We start from the raw sequence: 21,211 nt of genomic DNA on the forward strand, positions 1-21,211 counted from the left end.
CTGACACAAAATGAGAAAAACCCAGTAGTACATTTGCCCTAATTTAAGGTTAAACAGATATGATTTCCACATAAAAGAATAGCAAGCATGTTTAGTAAATCTAGATTAAGAAATGAATTGAATAAGTAACCAATTTTACAATTGCTTTAAGTCAATTCAGTTATTTGGATTAATAATTATTTGTGTTATCTCTTTATGGTAAAACTGGACAGTATGTTCCCTATTAACTGCTTCTTGGGAATAGAAATTTAAAAAATGCTAATTTAGTTCTAGTTGCTTCCATTGTGACTGTGCTGTGTTTTTCTTTCAAGGTAATGCTTTCTTATTAATATTTACAGTGATGTTGGAAATTGTGGGAGTAGGCAATGTACATGTAGTGCCTCAGCATATTTATTATTATTTTATATACTGACATTCAATCTGAGATATCACATTGGTTTACATTCAGGTACTGTAGGTATTTCCCTATCCCCAGAGGGCTTACAATCTAAGTTTTGTAACTGAGGTAATGGAGGGTAAAGTGACTTGCCCAAGGTCACAAGGAGTGACAGTGGGACTCAAACACTGGTCTCCTGGTTTGTAGCCCACTGCTCTAACCACTAGGCTATTCCTCCACAAAGGTGGTATTTTTCTGTGCTTGAACATGTAAGACAAAAGTTCTGGAAGAATGCCTGTGCGGTAACTTGTAGAAAGTTCTATCTCTGGGCTAACCAAAACTTCAGTCTTAAGGGTCCTCATGGAATGTGTATGAACCCAGTACTTTCATTGGCCTACTCATTTTATAACTGCTTCTAATATTTCTGTTCAGCACCTGTGATGGGGGCCATTGGAGCTGCAAAGACCTTGATTGCCCTGCAACTTGCTCTATAGAAGGAGGTTCTCACATCATGACTTATGACAAGACTCGTTACAACATCCATGGAGACTGTAGCTACATCCTTTCCAAGGTAACGGGAGACCTGGCTCTCAATGCAGGTTTTGGCATGAGGGCTGCCCAAGAATGAAAAAACTCACTGAATAGCTGGTGGAAAGTTCCTTTTGCTATCATTGACACTGCGTGTGGTATATTACAATAATAATCATTCGGCAATTATGTAACATCTACATCTATACCGAATCCTAACGTTCAATTCCTTAAAATCCTCTAAGATGGAGGACCTAGCAGTGAAGGTCTGGCATCCAGGCTGCTTCCATTTTGATAGGGAAGATGGAAAAATATTATTGTGACCCTAACACAACTGGGCAAAATGAAAGGAAGGCCACAAGGATCCATCCAGAAGCAATGATGGGGAGAATAAAAAGTCCTGAGCCACAAGTTATTCTGATCCATAGCTAACTGTTCTAGGCACTAGATCACACCTTATGGATCAACATTTCTATTTTTTCTTTCTTATGGATGTATTTCCATATTTATAGAAATTTATTGCCACATTAGTGGATAAAATAAATGACCACCAGGAAACTTGGGTACCTTTACATGAACATTCCAGATATTTATTCAAGTTACTTTTGTGGAAGATTGTGAAAAGTAAAGAAATTGCAGACTTCAGGGAGCTCAGAGATAAGCTGAGTTCATTGCTAGCACCCTTAATGTCATTGGCTCTCTAGCGTAAATCTTTGATGTCATGGATTCCCAGCATTACACTGTCAATGCATTCGGTTCCCTGCTATAAACCTTTCCTGCCACAAATTCCCTACTATCAACTTATACTGCTGTTGATTTTTCAGCATTCTAATGACAGTACCTTTGATGTGCATGGAGAACTTCATCCATGTGGGGTAACACAGACTGAAACATGCCTGAAGAGTATCACATTAGTCTCCAATGGAGGGCAAAATGTAAGTAACAGAGACACAGTGGCATCATTCTTACAGAAGTGTACAGTGTATTACTAGGAAGTAATATTCATAGTGTCGCATAATAAACCTGCCTTCCTCTAAACACCAGTCACCAGAGCAGTAAGGTAGTCAAGCTGTTTATATACTGTATGCATTTCTCTGCCAGGTCTTTTAACTACCTTCTTTCCATGTTCTACCAGACCATACAGATCCAATCCAGTGGCACAGTGCTAATGAATTCAATCAATACCCAGCTTCCCATCTCAACTGGTGAGTTCTGCTACCAGATCCTAGCTGGACCATCACTGCAACTCAGTTTTCTGAAGCCTTCTATACTACATTCAGAAATTAATTTTGGTCCTGGGACTCCCAAAGTAGGAGAGCATCATAGAACCATCGTGGTGTCTTTATTTGGGATCATTACAGTGTTAGGGTAACTGCTCACCAAATTTGACTTATGAACCCGATAATGTGGTTTGAACAGTCAAATCTAGCCTTGAAAATACTATCATCACATTGTGGGCCAGATTTTAGTATCTACGCCTGATTTTATAACATGCGCATATGTTATAAAATCCGGGGCCGGCGCACGCAAGGGGGTGCACACCTGTGCACCTTGCGTGCGCTGAGTCCTAGGGAAGCCCCAATGGCTTTCCCCGTTCCCTCCGAGGCCGCTCCGAAATCGGAGGGAATTTTCCTTCCACTCCCTTCCCCTATCTAACCCGCCCCCCAGCCGTATCTAAATGCCCCCCACCTTTGTGTTCTTATTTACGCTTGCCTCTGGCAGGCGTAACTTGCGTGTGCCGGCCAGCTGCCAGGGCGCGATCCCCTGGCACAGCCGCTGTGCCAGAGGGCTCGGTCCCGCCCCCGGACTGGCGCCCTGCCCACGCCCTTCCCGCCCCTTTTTCAAAGACCCGGGACATACGCGCGTCCCAGGGCTTGCGCACGTCGCTGAGCCTATGCAAAAAATCTGCCCCTTTATGTCTAATCAAATTTCATATTTGAAATACTGATTGTTTCTGATCCTGAACCTTCATTTTTATCTTTACGGATTTCCAAAAAACTGAAGGTTTGCATGAACTGAAATAAGGTTCTATTCTTGTCTTTCCTGTTCTTTTATCTCATGATTTGGTATTTCTGTTTCCAAAGATTATGGGGACAAATATACATCTTGGACTAAATTCAGTTTTTGCTATTTTGTACCTTGTTTGCTACTTACTCTACCTTTTGCTGTCTGTGTTGTTTATTTGAGACTTTTTGCCTTTCATAGAAGACAATTTTCAGATCAATTTAAGCAGCTAAAAAGTGTTTTACTCACATAAATTGGCTGAAAATTGCCCTTCAAGAGAAGGCTTGCCACTTGCATCTGTTCTCAGGTATCCCCTCTGCACCTCAGCTTAGCTTCCCAGACAAGAGGCCAGCCAACGCTTATTGACAGCTCTGAATCTTTGCCACACTCAATCTGGTACATTCTTGCAGTAATTTATAATGATAAATCTGGTATGTTGTATTCTTTTTTTGTCCAAAGCTGAAGTCACCGTATTCAAACCCTCAAAATTCTACATGCTTGTGCACACAAGAAAAGGCCTTCAGGCTCAGATCCAATTGCAACCCCTCATGCAAGCCTCTTTGACCTTGACTTCATCTTACAAGGGAACGACCTCTGGTGAGGGACACTGACTTAATTACAGTACCACTTTCATTCCTCGCAGGAGAGTTTCCTCTAATTTAATGTCAGTGGTAACACATAGTCTGCACTTCTGAACAGGTCTCTGTGGAAACTACAACGACAATCAGGCAGATGACTTCAAAACCCCCAGTGGATTAATTGAAGGAACTGGGGTTTCCTTTGCCAACACCATGAAATCACAGCCTACCTGTCCTGATATAAAAAACAGCTTTGAAAACCCCTGTAGCCTTAGCATACAAAACGGTAAGCAGCCCAGGAAGTGCCATAGGCAAGTGAAATGTCTACTTGTTACTTGAATTCCGTTTTCATCTTATTTTGATCTAGCAAACGCTGAAAGAGTTAACATCAAGTGCGGTTTCTGGAAAAGTGAATTCTGGATGTTCAGACCACTGCTGAAACATATTATACATTAAGAATGAACATAGTGAAAAGATGATTATCATAATTATAAATTGATGATATGTGTGCTCTAAAATGAAGGAAACATTCCAAAGAACCAGTTTAGTAGGCAGGAATGCCTTGAACCCATGCTGCACAAAGCTCAGCTATTAACCTCAGAAACAAGCTTTTTCCTTTATCAGGGCGTAACATTTTCAGGATCAATATTTCAGAGAATTATGCTTATGTGGTCATTGAAGTGAATGGGGAGAGTGTACTTTTCTCAAAGCTTCTCCTGGTGACTTTATAGCCAGTCTGAATGCCACAGGACAGGTTGATTGGTAAATAATGTCTAGCTGCTTTGATTTCCCTGGCTGATACACTAGTGAGGGTACGGTGCCAAGGAAATAACATTTAGTGTTTCACTTAATTCTTTTCTCCAGAGAAATATGCTGAGCACTGGTGCTCTTTGCTGACCAGCCCCACAGGACCTTTTGCTGACTGTCAGGATTCGGTGGATCCCAAGGCCTACTATGAGGTACTTAAGTGATATATTCTACTCCTTAGTGACAAAGAGCCATAAATCAGTGGAGAATGGAGCTGACAACAATTTAGGTCCTACAGGGTGCCAGAGAGAGTCCCCTTTCTACATATGCTTTTAATATAATTTTACCTCTCTCTCTCTAGCTCTACTTAATTTCACTGGACGTAATTATCATTAATATCTAATATACCACGTTCCGACTTCAGGCGCAACCAAAAATTAATTTATGTAAAAAAACCAATGACAACAAAACTAACTGCAGCCACCACCAGTTTGAGGACCTAAGAAGGAGGGAAGGTAACCAGCAAGAGAGTGTGGAGGCATATTTTACAAAATGTGCGTTTAGTTTGGGGGATCCTCAAAAAAAATAATCCAGGAATGTTGCCAAACTCTCTCTTCTACTCCGCAGACAGAATAGCTCACTCAGGACCCCAGTCCCCTTTCCTGGTGCTTATTCAAAGAGTCTTCCTCACTTCTTCCTTCGCAGAACTGCATGTTTGACACCTGCAATTGTGAAAAGAGCGAGGACTGCATGTGCACGGCCCTCTCTTCTTACGTCCGAGCCTGCGCTGCCCAAAATATCTTGCTGAGTGGATGGAGGACCAGCGTCTGCAGTAAGTGGTTTCCCCCCCACCCTCTAGAGGGAGAAGCTCCCATTGGTTATCACTTTCCTGCTGTTCAGAACCAGCTCAAAGCCATCCTGCATTATAAGGAGCCACAGTAGTTTCCTGCTAGAAGTCAGTTGCACTTCCTTGTTAATGAGTAACAGGACATGCCCTGGAACGGGGGAAATGGCAAAAAAATAAATGGTGATTCATGCATGACGGCCATGGACGTCTCAGTAACTGATGGTGAATCTGACCAAGTTATTTATTATTTATACCTCAATCTTATATTCCGCGCACTTCCGAAAATGCTTTTCGTCCAGGATGGATTACAAAAAACATACATAATCTGTTTCCAGCAAACATCACTGAGATGCATAGTCTATTATGTGACTATGCAAGCGGCATGATTCAACCTTCTATTGATTAATGAGATTCTTGCTAGCTTACGCTGACTTGGGGCACTGCCCATTTGGTTCTAATGGCGGCAACAGTCACATATATCCCGCACCAAAAGGAGGCACTGCAGAGCCAGTTGAAAATGACAGAGACAAAGAAAAGAGCAGAAAAGCAAGCAGGAAGAGCATTTTAAGATGAACATAAGCTGAGGATGGAGAGGGAAGAGGTGTAAGGGTGGACATAAAATTCAAAAGAAACCAAGAAGAGACTTAGGGAACCCTGGGGAAAAGGAAGTGAAACTATCTGTTATAAAAGGGGGGTTTTCATATAATAAGTACAGTCTGGAATCTTGGGCTTGAAATTGTAGGGGTGTGCAGTGTTTTTTTTTCATTTTGTTTCAATTAGTGTGCAGTATTTCAATTTACTTTCAAAACAAAAAAACCTAAAACAAGAAAAATGTAAAAACAATACAAAATGAAAAAATGAATTTTTTTTGGCCACACATCCCTAAAAATGAATGCAATGCATTTGCAACTGAAAATAAAGTGTTCCTGCATAATATCTAACTGTTGGCCACATCTTCAGTCCCAGAGTCACATTTTATGCTCCATCCCTGAGGTCTTTATGGTATATTCAGTCAGACACTGCATGCGAGAGACCCTTTTCAACACAAAGCCTGGTATTTAAGAAAGAAATATATACATATTTTTTTTCCTTCCCAAGACAAATATACCACATGCCCGAAGTCCCAGACATACAGCTATACCATCAGTTCCTGCCAACCCACTTGCCGCTCTCTCAGTGAACAGGACGTCACATGTGACATCAAATTTGTTCCTGTTGAGGGTTGCGTCTGCCAAGCAGGCACCTACCTGGACGACAATGGCGAATGTGTGGACCCTGCCAGCTGCCCATGTTACTATAAGGGAAACGCTGTGCCCGCTGGGGAGACTATCCATGACAGTGGAGCGCAGTGGTAAGATGATTGTTCAGGTGCATGGGGTTTATGACGGTGGTGGCAGGGTACTTCACTCTGTTTTTTTCTTTTTATTCCTCACTTTGCCCTCTTTTTTTGTATGCCCAGGCTATACATGTGTCCCTTGCCAATCAAACTGACCTTCAGCACCCCTTCAGGTACCAGGCAGTGCAGTAGTGATGGCCATTTCCCCTTCAGTTATAGTGACAGCATGACCCCCGTCTGCTATCCCCATTGTACAGGAGGATTCAACTTGACTCTCTGAGCCTGACAGCCAGGGAATGGGCTAGTCCCCACTCTGACATGATTTCGGAATGGAGACTGGTCTAGTCACCTCCAAGTACAAAGAAGAAATGAATACTAAGTGCCGGTACAGGTCAGTTGTACCAGCAGTTGGAATTCAGCCCAGCCCTCTCCTCCTCCTCTTGCTAGGGTTCAAGGACACTTTTGGAGAGGAGAGGGGATTTAGCACCCCCCCCCCCCATTTTAGGTAGGGGACGGGGAGTGGGCTCAGATGCCACTGGGCCAGCTACTTTTTTTTCTTGGGGGGAGGGAAGAAGGGGGAATCGGAGTGTCACTCAGTCATTACAACTTTCCTTTGGTGGGAAGGAGAGAGGGTGATGGGGAAAGCTGGAAGAGGGACAATTAAAAAAAGTTTTTAGAGCCAAGAGGGAGGGAGGGAAGGAGTGAAGGAGGCAGGGAAGGGTGGGCACTTTTCAAATTTAAAGAATACGGAGGGTAGGCAATTTTTAAAAAAGAGAACTTGCCTGGTTAGAGGTCCAGCAGCAAAGTTAACATCATCTGGGTATATTCAGCGGCACTTTAAGTGCCGCTGAATATTCAGGTAAAATGACCCAGACAAACTTATCAAGGTAATGTTGCCACTCACCAGGATTTTCGATACGAACCTCAGGGTTGCTCTCCTTAATTTATGCCATCATGGGATGTTAGTCCAGGGCAATGCTATCTGGTGTTTATTTTCTTGGAATGAAAATTAGAAAGCCAGGACTAGACTGATATTTTATGATGGTTTGTTGAAACTACAATGAAAATCAAAATGATCTAGCCACCTAACTTTATAGCCCTTTTAACACAGAAACAAAGAAACATGAGGGCAGAAAAAAACCATATGGCCTGTCCAGTCTGCCATCTGTCCAATTAATTTAGCATTATAGTTCCCATTACTTCCTTAGTAGAACTACAGTGCTCTCAGAGATAAGTTAAAGAACTGTCATAGATTAGCCAATATATTGGGGCCTACCTGGAGCATAATTATCAGCCTCAATTGTTGATCCTTTGCTGGCAAAACAAGTATGAAATGAAAATCCTACATTTGACCACGAGGTGGCACCATAGAACTTCAGATCACAGTTTAAAAAATACCAACTATGAACAGGACAACCAGAGTCTTTGCAGGTTGTGAGACCTTTTAAAAGATCAGCCCAGTATTGGAAGGTGTGGTTCAACCTTTGTGTTCAAAGTAACTAGTCTAGCAGAAAGCATGCACATGCCACTTAATAAGTTCCAGAAAACAATTTAGTATTTATTTGAGAAACAAAACATCTACGCAAAACAGGAATGCCTAGTCTAAAGGCTACAGCACAGTTGCAGGGCAGATCACAAAGTGAAAATGAAACAAACAAACAGGAAGAGAGAAAGAAACAAGGTGAGACATCAGCTCAACCTCATTATCCAATCACAAGCCGTAAGTGCTAAACAGAGAAAGAGGAAAACATTTTAACATTATTTTATTTTCCATAACTGCATTAGTTCAATACACAAAAACATGCATAAGAACCTTCCATGCCCTTTACACTTTTAGGAGCTGATGTTCCCAATACATACATGATGTTGCACATGAGCTTTTGAGACCGCACAAGCCTCTTTTAGATGTGAAATAGGAGAAAAAACACATAGGCTTGTTGCAAAGCTAATATCTTGCTTCCTCTTGCAGCACATGCATACATGGAAAACTAGATTGTATTGGAGGCCAAGCTGAAAAGTCAGGTAATTATATTCTTTCTTTAATTCTGTTCTTGAATAATCTGGTTTAGTTCATATAATCATGCCTAGAAACTTTCCAGGTTTCACCCTGGAGACTCCGAGAATTTGTATCAATTGTCAGATGTCTGTGAAAACACTAGAAAGTTCCAAGTCTCTCTCTGTTTACTGCTCCAGTCATAGGAGCCAACTTTACAAAAATGTTGGAGGTGCTCTTCCCTGGACACAGTGAAGGAGTTTGCTCAGTATTGGGGGTGCTCATGCATCCACTGCACCTATGGCTCCAGCTGCTTCCCTTTAGGAAGTCTGCAGGGAACAGGAAAAGAAGGGTGAGCCCAGAGCACACATTGCAGGTAGCATGTGGGGAAAAACTGGAGAAGAGGCTGCAAGAGACACAACTCAGCCCTCCTGCTGTGATTCCAGGAATTGGGACTCATCTGAGGGGAGAATGAGAGTAGACAAGTCAGGGAGCTGAGACTTATGAGGTGTGTGGGGAAAGAATGCTGGAGTCAAGGAGGCGGGAAGGAGAAGAATGTTGGGGTTATATCCCTATGCAGGGGGTGGGGGGAGGAACTGATGGTGGTTATGGTGGGAAGAGAGAGAGTATGGATTAGTGAGAGTAGGGTAGGATTGGTGGAAGATAGCTGGTACTACTCCTCGTCCCTCCCCCCTAAATAATCTCAGGGTGATCACAATTAAAAAATTCCCAGTTATACATATAATTCTTTGTGACTAACGATAAAGAAGCTATATTGACATTCATAGCAAAGCATTGCCTGCCTTGTTTAACTCAGAATGGGATGACTTCAGCTTTGCCTCCCTTTTATGGATGAACTGGTAGTCCCATTTTTATTAGTGTAATGAGAACTGTGAGTTCACACAGTCAATAAGACAAAATCAGAACTGGCTTAGCCTGGCCTATGCAGCCAGAAATCATTTGCCTAGCTGAGAAAGCTGAGGCTCACTCCTTTTATTTATTTAATGTACTTCTAAATATATGTTTCAAAGACCATCCTTGGCATTTACTGCTGCTTGGTAAGGGGTGTCTTGAGCATCCTAGAGTTATTATTATCCTTATCTCACAAAACATTCCTCCCTGTTTTCGCTTTCAGAATGTGTTGACCCCATGACCTACTTTGATTGCTCCAGTGCCAAACCAGGCACTAAAGGGTCTGAGTGCCAACAGAGTTGCCAGTCCTTTGCTACGGAATGTGTAAGTTTTACAAAGTCTGGACTACTATGAGCACAGGATTTGGAGAGCACTACAGTACAGAAAAGGCTGGATTCAATCAGAGCTGCACTCCAAACCATCCTAAGTCTAGAATGAGCTGCATGTCCAGTCCCAACTTAGAATGATAGCTTCTGGACCGCACAATAAAAAATCTTTAAATTGTAAGGTGCAAGTTGTAATCTGAAGGGATAATGGCATGAAAGATCTAATCCTTAATACAGATGTTGGGAAGTAACAGCTGATGTTAAATATATTTCTGGAATCTCTCAGGGCACGGATGCTGGTTAGCAGTGAACCCCGCCCCCCGAGCAGGAACAGGCTGCACCCAGGAGCAGCTGACTTCTTCAGAAGCAGGCTGCATAGGTCAAAACCTCTGCCTGGACCTGCTACCTCCCCCTCAGGTTGAACCCTCAGGATCTGGTGGACAGTAGGACTTCACAGGAAGTACACTCAAGGGCAGGGGTACAGGACAACCATGAGAGCAAGGCAGGCCTGCAGAAAAGCAAGCAGGGGACAAAAGGAAACGGGTGGCCACGGACAAACTCAAGACAAGGGAGTACCCCAACACAAGAAGACAGGGCACACACAGAACCAACCACGAAACTAGGGCCAAGCGCATGACAAACAGAGCGAGACAGAACCACTGCAGACAGAACAAGACCACAATAGTCAGGCCCACATAGAAAGCAAAACAGAACAAATATCCCATCACAGAGCAGAGCAAAGCACCGATCAAAAAAGCCACAATAATGAGGCCAAATACTACAGAACAGGAAGAGGAGTAACAGGGCAGAACCATGCAGAGCCACAGCGAGAACCACAGACGAGGAGCTCAGCGTGAGGAAGCCTTGAATGCAGAGGCAGTGCTAAAGAACATGGACCGCCAGCAGGACGGGCAAGCACTGAGATGGACCCTTATAGAGCCAGTGCTCAGGACCTTAATGAAGATGTATTTATAGAGCACAGGGTTTGAACTGAGTAAGCGGTGCTCTTAAAGGGGCAAGGATATATAATGTAGGGGTTGGGTGCTGCTCCTACAGAGGCAGTGTAACTCGTTTGGCAACCTGACTCCCCGTGCTTGCTAATCTGAGAAAACTTTGAAATAAGTGGATGTGCTTGCAAAGATTTGAAAGTCAGAATGTTTGGACTGTTTTTGCTTCATCCATTTGTTTTTTAATGCTGCGGGTGTAGTTTTACCTTTGGATTTCTCCTTCTGAGTCGTGATTTCTCCATGGCTTTTACAGTACAGCACGGGATGTGTCTCTGGTTGTGTCTGCCCTGAAGGGCTGCTGTCCGATGGCAGCGGTGGCTGTATCCCTGAGGAGCAGTGTCCCTGCGTTCACAATGAGAACACGTATCAGCCTGGGGAGAAAATCAAGGTCAACTGTAACACTTGGTATGCACAGGAAGGATGTCTTCTGCACTATGGCTGGATGTGTGCCTGTGTATTATTTCTTTGTGTAAAGAAATGTTTCTTCCTTTCCTCTCACATATAAGAAACAGCAGGTGGTCAGTAAAAGTCTGTCTGCTAGGCTTCCTTATCTTGATAACTGGAATATGTCAGAATTTGTAACATTTGCATTCCTGTTTTACTTGGAGTAGTACCAGCTTTTATTACTGAAAGGTTTAATGCATATATTGGGATTGGTGCCATCTGATTTCTATTTAGGGGTGATTTATAGAAATGCATATTCAAATGAAGGAAATTGCATATGCTTTCGTGTAAGATATTTTCTCCTCTTTTATAGCACATGTCAGAACAGAATGTGGAGTTGTACCAATGACACCTGCCTGGGAACTTGTGTTGTATATGGAGATGGGCATTACATCACCTTTGATGCCAAGCGCTTCACTTTCAGTGGGGACTGCGAGTACACCTTGGCCCAGGCACGTGCCCCCACATTCCCACCAACGTAGAAGTAGCTCACGGCCTGCAATGACCGATCATGGTTGTTATATCTAGACAGTCCATAATAACTCGTTTCTCTTCTTAGGATTACTGCGAGGGCTCTTCTGAGGGCACCTTCCGAGTGATCACTGAGAACATCCCCTGTGGCACCACTGGAACCACCTGCTCCAAGGCCATGAAAGTCTTCCTTGGCGTGAGTAGCTGTACATTAATATTTCTTTCTAATTAAGACCTAGAGGTTTCTGTACAGCTTGTAGGGCATACCAGGAGAGTCATCAAGACAAGACAGATGGATAGATAGATAAATAGAGAGATTAGGTAGTAGTTTAATCTAGCAATCAATATAGCCTTTCATAGAACTTCCAGGCATATTTCCTATGCAAGCTGCAGATTTCTGTGGAGATCTACAGGCAGTCCAAGGTCCAACTCCATGTAGAGCAGTGGAGCTGCCCAAGGGTGCCCAGATTGCCTACTGCAATCTGCAGCTTTATCTATAAACGTTTATACCATGGGTAGGAAATGCATGCAAAGGTATACAATGAACATTAAGTGTGGATATTTTGAAGACCTGCAGACTCTCTCAAGCACAGAGTTGCCTATGCCTGGAAACATATCATATGTGAGCAGGCCCCCTACAGCTCCACCTCTTTAAAACTAACTTTTTTTTCATAACTCATTCTTATAGTGCATCTCCATGGTTAACTGTATGCTCTTGACAGCAACATGTTTAGGTAACTATCCAAGCTAGATTTTCTTTATATGGGAAAAGCAAGTGCAGTACAGCACCTTCTATATGTAGAAACATGACAGCAGAAAAAGCCCGTATGGCCCATCCAGTCTGCCCATCCATCCAATTAATTTAGATTCACTTCCTTAGAGATCCCCTGTATTTATCCCATGCGTTCTTATATTCAGATACTGTTTTTGTCTCCACCAACTGCCTGGGTGGCTGTTCCATGCATCCACCACCCTCTCTGTAAAGAACTATTTCCTAAGATTACTTCTAAGACTAGCTCCTTTCAACCTCATCACATGACCCCTTGTTCTAGAGCCTCCTTTCCATTGAAAAGGCTCACCTCCTATACATGGAAACCTTTGAGATATTTGAATGTCTCTATCATATCTCCCCCATTTCACCTTTCCGCTAGGGTACACATGTTTAGATCTTTAAGTCTATCCCCCTATGCTTTAGAATGAAGACCACTGACCATTTTAGTAACCACCCTCTGGACCGACTCCATCCTGGTTATATCCTTTTGAAGGTGCGGTCTCCAGAATTGTACACAGCATTCCAAGTGAGGTCTCACCAAGGACCTATACAGAGGCAATATCACCTCCCTTTTTCTGCTGACCATTCCTCTCCCTTTGCAACCAAGCATCTTTCTGGCTTTTACTGCTGCTTTATCTACCTGTTTGACCACCTTAAGATCATCAGATACAATTATCCCCAGGTCCTCTCCTCCTTCGTACTTAGAAGAAATTCACATCCAATACAGAACCTTTCCCTTGGGATTTTACATTCTAAATGCAATACTCTGCATTATTTAGCATTAAATCTTAGCTGCCAGACCTTAGACCATTCATGGAGCTTCACTAGATCCTCTTCATGTTTTCCACTCCTTCCTGGCTGTCCATCTTGTTATAGATTTTGGTATCATGAGCAAAAACCTTTCCCAACAATCCTTCCATTATGTTGCTCATAAAAATCTTGAAAAGAACCGATCCAAGGATGATATCTGAGGCCAACCCCCTCATCAGAGAAAATTCCATTTACCACTACCCTTTGTCGCTTCCCATGCTGCCAGTTTCTAATCCAATTAGACAGTATTTATACGTCTTTTGAGTTACAATATCCTAAATCTCCTTTTATTCAGACAAATTATGAACTTTGGCTTGTGTTCTGGAAAAAGATTTTGTCAAAAAATTCTCAAAAACGTTTTGCTCTCTTATCTGGAAAAATATCTATTATCCAAAGTACAATGATGAACTTCCATTATCAGTAAATATCCATTATTCGTAACATCCATGGTCCCAGTTCTTTTGGATAAAAGATGTTGTACGTTATGATCCTCATTACCAATTATCATGCCCAATCTTCACTAATTTAAAAGGTTTAATCAAATGTTCTCTAGAACTTTCTCTTCTCCAGCGGAGAGGGTCCCTCAACTCTTACCAATTCATAATCTAAAATATTATAGCATCAGATTCAAAACCTCTTTATAAAGCACATCTAAAAAATTCTCAGAATTAACAACTAGGAGGTCCATATCCAAAAGTATTTAGTAGGATAACTGAGAAGTTATCCAGCTAAATGAAAATGTGGGCGTGGGAGTAGCTTGCTTATTATGGCGGTTACTACCCCTAACCGATTAGCTGGATACTTCACTTAGAAGCAGCTCCAGCACTGCTATCTACATCGATGGCGGGGGTGGAAGGGAAATAGAATCAAAAAGTTACTTATAAGGGACAAGAGTAACAGATAAGTATGAAAAAAAATAAGTGTGAAAGCTTGCTGTGAGACTGGATGGGCCGTTTGGTCTTCTTCTGCCGTCATTTCTATGTTTCTATGTTTCGATCCGGCAAAGTTTTAGTTGGATAAAAGTTATGGGTGTTCCAGGTGCATAACTGGGAGGAATTCGGCCTGTAGACCTGTCCTAAAGTTAGCCAGATACAGCTGTGCCACTAAATAGTTCCAGCTTTCTTAAAGTTAGCTGGATAAGTGTTTGTGGCTAACTAGCCAAGCCTCATAGTGGGTAAATACGGACCTCTAGATGTCATAATGACATATTAGAGAAGTTTCCTGTTACTATTTTGAAAGCTGAACCACCATTTATGAGGGTAATTTTTAGCAGTGTGTATAAGCAAGCAGATGCATGGACATGGAAAAGTTTGATCTGTTATTTTCTAAACTCTGTGGCAGAAGCTGCACCGGTTATAAAAGACTGCATATGTCTGCCCTAAAAGTATGCATCTACGTTTAAGTCCATGAATGTTTTTGTAATGCAGGGAGCTGCATACTTTCTACCCTTGTTTTAGAAAAGTACACACTACATTTGCATAATTACTGCAATTAATGGGCCGTGGCAGGCATTTTACAAAGTAGGCAAGTGCTCCACTTCTGAAAATCCTTGTGCACACACTTGTAATCAGCAGTTCGCCAGCACTTCCACCAGTCAACCCAGACCCTCCATCACTTCAGCCAGACCTCCCATCCCAAAAATTGCAGAGAAAAGCAATTACAGTTCTGAGATGTGAAAGCACCTAAATAGGTTGGGTAATGTATGTGCGTCTAGCGCTTACAAAATACCAGCATTCGAACCCCACCACAAAACGCTCTTAAACTGCCCCTTTTTTAAATCAGTAACAGTTACGTACAACACTGCTAGTACGCGCACACTTCAGGCTTTTACAAAATACTACTTTGTGTGTACACACTACTTACACGCATAACTTCCAGTTTTACATGCTGAAGCCTTTTGAAGATTAACCTCTGTAAGCACAACAGTACTTGAATGTCATCTGCTTTGAACTGCCAAAAGGCAGAGTATACATTGAAAATAAAATACAGATTCCCATGCCGGCGCCATTTTGCAATATGGCTGGCCATATGGCAACACGATTCGAGTGCAGGAGGTTGTTCCCGGACCCCCGCTGGACTTTTGGCAAGTCTTGTGGGGGTCAGGAGACCCCCCCCCAAGCTGGCCAAAAGTCCCTGGGGGTCCAGCGGGGGTCCGGGAGCGATCTCCTACGCTCGTGACATCGGGGGACAGGAAGCAAAATGGCGCCGGCGCCATTTCTATCAACGTACCCATGGCCCGAGAGTGGAAGATCACAACGGGACCCCCCCACTGGACCCCAGGTAATTTAAGACATTGTGGGGGGGTTCGGGAGGGTGGGGGATTTATTTTAAAGGGTCGGGGTGGGTTTTAGGGATGTTTTAGTGTGCCGGTTTTCCCACCCTCCCCCTTCCCCTCCCCCTTCCCCCAATTTACGATTTTTGACGATAAATCGGGGGAATTCCTATTAAATATCGTCTCTAATGATTTTTGACGATTTAAAATATATCGGACAATATTTTAAATCGTCAAAAAACGATTCACATCCCTACTGAAAATCATTGCTGCGGAACTGTTAATTTGCAGATAAACTCCCTACCAGGAAAAATGAACCTGTTAATGTTTTTTGCCTTGCCACTGATTGCGTTTTTTGAATTTTTTTCCATTTTTCAGGGTTATGAACTGAGGCTTAGTAATGAGAATGTTGAGCTGGTTCAGAGAGGCAATGATACAGAGGTGCCTTACCAGATCCATGTCATGGGCATCTACCAAGCGATTGAGACCAGAATTGGACTAGTAGTTCTGTGGGATAAGAAAACCAGCATACTCCTCAAACTGCCTGCAACTTTCAAGGTTAGCTTTGAAAGACAGAAGTTTTTGCTAACTTGCATTCAAGGGAAGATGTATTACTTAAAAGAAAGTACAGCGACATGTAGCCCATATTGTACAATGCATATAGGGTTAAGACATGTTTCTTGGCAGACCATGTGGAGGGCCTTGACTTGATTCCCAGGCTGGCTGAGCCAGGGAATGCGGCAGAAGCAGTGGGAAGGGGGGGGGGGGGAGGAGGAGTCTCAGTCATTGTGCAGTGGTGATTCCCAGAGGCTGCTCCTCTAGCACCCCATGATTGAAGGGTTCCTGAAGAATTCCCCCATGTGCAGCCATTGGCTAAGGACTACCGCTGCAATGACTGGGCTAAGTGAGTTGGGAGAGGATATAAACTACAAGAAAATTCCCTGGGTAGTTGCAAATGAAGGCCATGGCTCCAGAACACAAATGGAGGCCAGCACCAGTTGAACTGGAAGCCTAAAGCAGCAGGAGGAAACTGCCAGGCTTGCCTTCCTCCCAAAGAAAAGAAATATTTCTACAGGACCATCAGAAGGGGCGGGCGAGATGGGCACCAGAATGGGGGAAGTGCCATGTTGCTGTTGTCATTTAAGAGGTGGACATATCCTGAATGATGATATCTTGAATGACATCCTGCCCCTTGGCTGGCCACGTTCCCTTCCAAGGGGGAAACTCTCCTCCCTGGGTGCTGTTTAGCCATGCAATGGTGCTAAATTTCTACACATCTTTATCTACATATAGTTAAACATATCTATATCTATCTGTCTCTATCTATCTACATAGATAGATGGAGATATATTTTTTGAATGAATATAAAGGGCTCTGAACATTTTATATTTGACCTGCCAATGCATATTTCTAATATTGTCTGAGAAAGTTACCTGGAGTACCTTATTTAAAACGAACAACAAACATTAGGATTAGGAACTTTGTTGGCTTGTTGATGGTAGGTTCCAATATTGAAACTCTACTTAGCTGGATAAGTAGGATTTATCTGGCTAAGTGGCAGCCACTGAATATCTGGCTATGTTCAACAGGTACCACTTAGCTGGATAAATCAGTTATCCAACTAAATAGATAACCAGATAGTGAATGTGTGAGGAATGGATGGATCGGGACGGCACTACTTATCCAGTTATCTTGACCAGATAAGTGCCTATATTCAGCCTTATCTGGTTAAGTTAACCAAATAAGTTAAATCTGCTCAACTGCAGGTCTAAAGTTATCTGAAGATAACATCCGGATAACTAGAACTTATCTGATTATATTCAGCAGCAGCATAGCCATGCTGCTTAATATCCCTTCTAGATTATCCAGAAAAGCAATATCCGTATAACTTATAAATCAGATATCTTTGAATATTGGTCCCATGGTAAATATGTATGTGTATGTCTGAGCAAGTGAGCTTCCTGATGTATTGCCATTTTACCAGATATCTTGCCCTGGAAAGGTTCCATTTCACATCTGTAAGATCTCAGTTTGAAAGAGAGCTCTTTTACTGGCTCCTATCAAAGGATGAGATGAGACACAATTAAGCTGTCCTGATGAACAAATATGTGCACTTCTTTGTGGCTGCCATGGTGACTTAGACCACTAAAAATTGGCAGATTTCAGTGGAAATCTGTGGGTGATGCATGGGAAACCCCATGTAGGGTAATGCCATTTTCTGTGAAAACCCAGTGAAATCTGGAATGTATTATCATGTTTTACTGTGGCATGATTAAATATTTTCCTTATGGCCTCACAGCGGAAAGTTTGTGGTATGTGCGGAAACTACAACGATAATGGCAACGACGACTTCACCACCAGAAGCCAGTCTGTTGTTGGAGATGTAGAGGAATTTGGAAAACAGCTGGAAATTCTCTCCAACTTGCCCAGATGCTGTGCAACCTAAGGACCCTTGTACTACCAACCCTTACAGAAAGTCTTGGGCAGAGAAAGAGTGTAGCATCATCACTAGTCAAGTATTTGATACTTGTCACGCTCAGGTACTGTGCACCAAGTATTCTGAATACATATTTCCTTGCTTGGGAGAAAATTGAATCAGCTAAAGAGAAGTTATGCAGTGGCATTAAGTAGGCACTCCAACCTCATCAAGCCAGTTTATCAGTTATCCAATATGTATGGAAATTTAAGATAATATTTTTATCTTTTCTAACTCAAGAGAGAACATGGTTACTTTGTGATGATATCACTAATTTTTTTTCCATGCCTGTAGAGCAGTATAATAATTCAACATGACCAGTTATTCAACATATGACCTGAATAATACCCCCCATAATCCTAACCCCCCTTTAACCCTTTTATACTACTCTATTTTGTATCTGCCTTGAAGGGCACAATTGAAAAGCACCCTTGCCTCTAAATTCTTATGTATGTATGTATGCCTCCCACTGTATTTCATCATTTATTTATGAGTGTCAAACCTGTACACCGTTATGAACTAGTGATTCTCACATGGAATGACGGTATATAAAACACTTAAATAATAATAAATAATAATATAGTACATGCTGCTACCCTTTCACTCAATAGGAAGGATGCTATGATCAAATGCTTTGTGCCGTCTTGCTGATTTTGAATTTATATTTGTGAGCTGAAATCCAGGTTTGCTGTATCCCTTTTCTCAGGTTGATCCAAAAAAATATTATGATGCCTGTGTGATGGATGCCTGTGCCTGTGACACTGGAGGAGACTGTGAATGCTTCTGTACAGCAGTGGCTTCCTATGCTCAGGCGTGCAGTGAGTCCGGGGTCTGTGTTGCTTGGAGAACACCTACAATCTGTCGTGAGTATTACACTCTATCTTAAAAGAGAGACCTAGGAAGGGGAGGTCCAGAAGGAGGGAGATACAGCTGAAAAATATTAATAAAAGAAAGGACTACTACGTCTTATTATATTTTGGCTCCAAACCAACCCCTAGATTTATCAAAATGCTATAAATATAGCAGAAATAGTGCCCATGATAAAAAGGGGTGTGATTAGGCTAATTTCCTTGATCCTGCATCGTCAATGTGCGATAAATTTATCACCACTTGCTCTAGTTTTCACTTCGCACAGAGAGAGCACCTCTGTATACTGTATATACAGGTACCACTGTAGAGGGGCACTGAATCGGGGTAGGTTTTTGGGAGGTGGGTTGCAGTTAGAGGGGATGGTGTTACAGAAATATTCTGAGGTAGTCTAGTCATAGTAAAATTGACATCACTAAAGATTTGTAGTCATTATAATGGATGAAAATCATAGAAGCACTATTACAAATGGCAAACTGATTTTCATTTTTTTGTGTGCTAATTCAAGATAATTTTTTTCATAATTCTCAATTTCCCCATTTCTGTTAGAACTTATACTATGGGGGGGTTTCACAAAAATGTTTGCGTGAGAAGGTTTTGCGTTAAATCTTCTAGTGAAAGTTGTTGGGGAAAAGTTAATTCTCACCGACTAATTTGCGAAGCTGGAACCATTTTGTACATCCTTTCTCACAGAGTTGATGGGAAATAGGGAGCTGTGTCTCTAGTATGACAGATGACATTTGTGAGCTGTAGTATTTAATTTTTGCATGTTTTTTCCTCAGTGGATGTTTAATGCCAGTGTTTCTGAAGGCCCAGACTTATTTGAGTTCTTGTGTTAGCAAAATGTGGTGCCGAAAGCTTGGGAGCAAAAAGCAGATGTCTTGGGCAGTAGCTTCATGTGCATCTATCTAAAATAACCTATTTTAATCATATGAATTAAATTCTCATTTACCGCTTTCTTCCAGCTCTGTTCTGTGATTTCTACAATCATGATGATGAATGTGAGTGGCACTACAAGCCCTGTGGAGCTCCTTGTATGAAGACCTGCAGGAATCCCAGTGGAAAATGTCTTTATGAGGTACCAGGTTTAGAAGGTAAAAGGATCCTCAGAAAAATGTTGCTTAGTTTTCATCTGTAGGCCACTGAGCTGAATACATGGTAGCCAGGACTATGGCCTTCCTTATAAACCTCTTCCAATGCTTGCAATAATGCCAGAAGGCCAGAGCTTTGGAATTAACAGACCACAGCTTTACTACAGACAGCAAATACATCATTACCCGAGCTTAGGCGATATTGTCCCATGCCCCAGCAAGATATACCCACCCCTAGACCCCCCAGCTTGTAGGCCCATCAGCAGCTCCCAGTTGCCTCAGCACACAGCCCCCACCACAGCCCAGCAATGTGTCATCTATGGAGCCAACTGCCTGAAACTGATCCTGCCAAACACAAGTGTCAAATGTGCAACCAACACAGCGGGACCATCAGCAACACCCTGAACATAAACATAGCTTGGGGTAATCCCGCCTGCCCAATCAATTCTTCAACAAAAAGAACCTACAGCAAAGTACAGGAATATCATAGAAAGTGGATGTGCAGCCTTCCACGGCAGCCAAAAAAGGATTGGGGAAAACTACCTCTCTGAACTTTTATTGGCTGATAACTCTTTCCCTACTCCCTTGACCCTGTGTGGCATGCCAACCAATCAGACTGAAGAACACAGGCCCAGGGCATGGTTCAAACCATGGAGGAGCAATAGATTAGGCTCCCTTGCCAGTATCCTAAGGGCCAGCTTTCACCCTGCACCAGCCTAAATCACGGGCTGTTGAGGCCCTCATCCCATGCCTGGCACCCATTTATGATTTGTCCCAGGACCAGCCTGGGACAAATCATAAATAGTTTCTTTAAGCATCTGTAGGGATTACATATTACATGTTTGACTGGTCTGTGGTCTCTATTACACTTACCAGTCAACCATGGCTCAACAAAGTCATGGGCTCAGTTGCCTGCTAAATATTTTTTTGCAAGTAAATATTGTATATAGTAGAGGATTCTGTCTGCGTCAGTCTTAATTATGATGCCAGATCACCTCGTAGGATGTGAGAGATGACTGTGCTTGTGTCACTTGATGCATATGGATCATTACTGACCTTCTACTTTCCTTTCCTAACTAAAGAAAGATCACTACCATCATCCCACTCTTTAAAACTGGTATCTATTTGTGGTTCTTAGTTTAATTAATTGTATAGTATTTATATATATTAGCATATATTTTTTATTTAGTAGAGAATCAGGTGAATTTCAGCCTGGTTTAAGTTTGATGAAATTTTCAGGTTTTTCCAAGATGTTCACATTGCACGTACTTTTAGTCAGATTCATCAAGCAGTCATTCTTGGGGATGTATTTAGAGCAGGAGAGGAAGAGCACACCTGTTAGTGGCACTTTCAA

At 42.3% G+C, this 21,211-nt stretch overlaps 1 protein-coding gene across 1 annotated transcript in view; it reads left to right on the top strand.

Annotated features, from left to right (window-relative positions):
- LOC115079484 (mucin-2-like) overlaps nucleotides 1–21,211 on the top strand; it is a 98,651-nt gene that overhangs the window by 44,254 nt on the left and 33,186 nt on the right. The window contains 18 exon segments of the mRNA XM_029583108.1: nucleotides 809–947; nucleotides 1,729–1,839; nucleotides 2,040–2,109; nucleotides 3,368–3,505; nucleotides 3,608–3,772; nucleotides 4,351–4,445; nucleotides 4,939–5,065; nucleotides 6,179–6,431; nucleotides 8,386–8,438; nucleotides 9,545–9,645; nucleotides 10,908–11,059; nucleotides 11,412–11,550; nucleotides 11,658–11,765; nucleotides 15,802–15,981; nucleotides 17,723–17,821; nucleotides 17,823–17,963; nucleotides 18,606–18,762; nucleotides 19,732–19,860. Coding sequence (XP_029438968.1) covers nucleotides 809–947; nucleotides 1,729–1,839; nucleotides 2,040–2,109; nucleotides 3,368–3,505; nucleotides 3,608–3,772; nucleotides 4,351–4,445; nucleotides 4,939–5,065; nucleotides 6,179–6,431; nucleotides 8,386–8,438; nucleotides 9,545–9,645; nucleotides 10,908–11,059; nucleotides 11,412–11,550; nucleotides 11,658–11,765; nucleotides 15,802–15,981; nucleotides 17,723–17,821; nucleotides 17,823–17,963; nucleotides 18,606–18,762; nucleotides 19,732–19,860 — 2,357 coding nt within the window.

This window comes from Rhinatrema bivittatum, chromosome 17 (assembly GCF_901001135.1).
Source record: "Rhinatrema bivittatum chromosome 17, aRhiBiv1.1, whole genome shotgun sequence".
Classification (NCBI taxonomy): Eukaryota; Metazoa; Chordata; class Amphibia; order Gymnophiona; family Rhinatrematidae; genus Rhinatrema; species Rhinatrema bivittatum.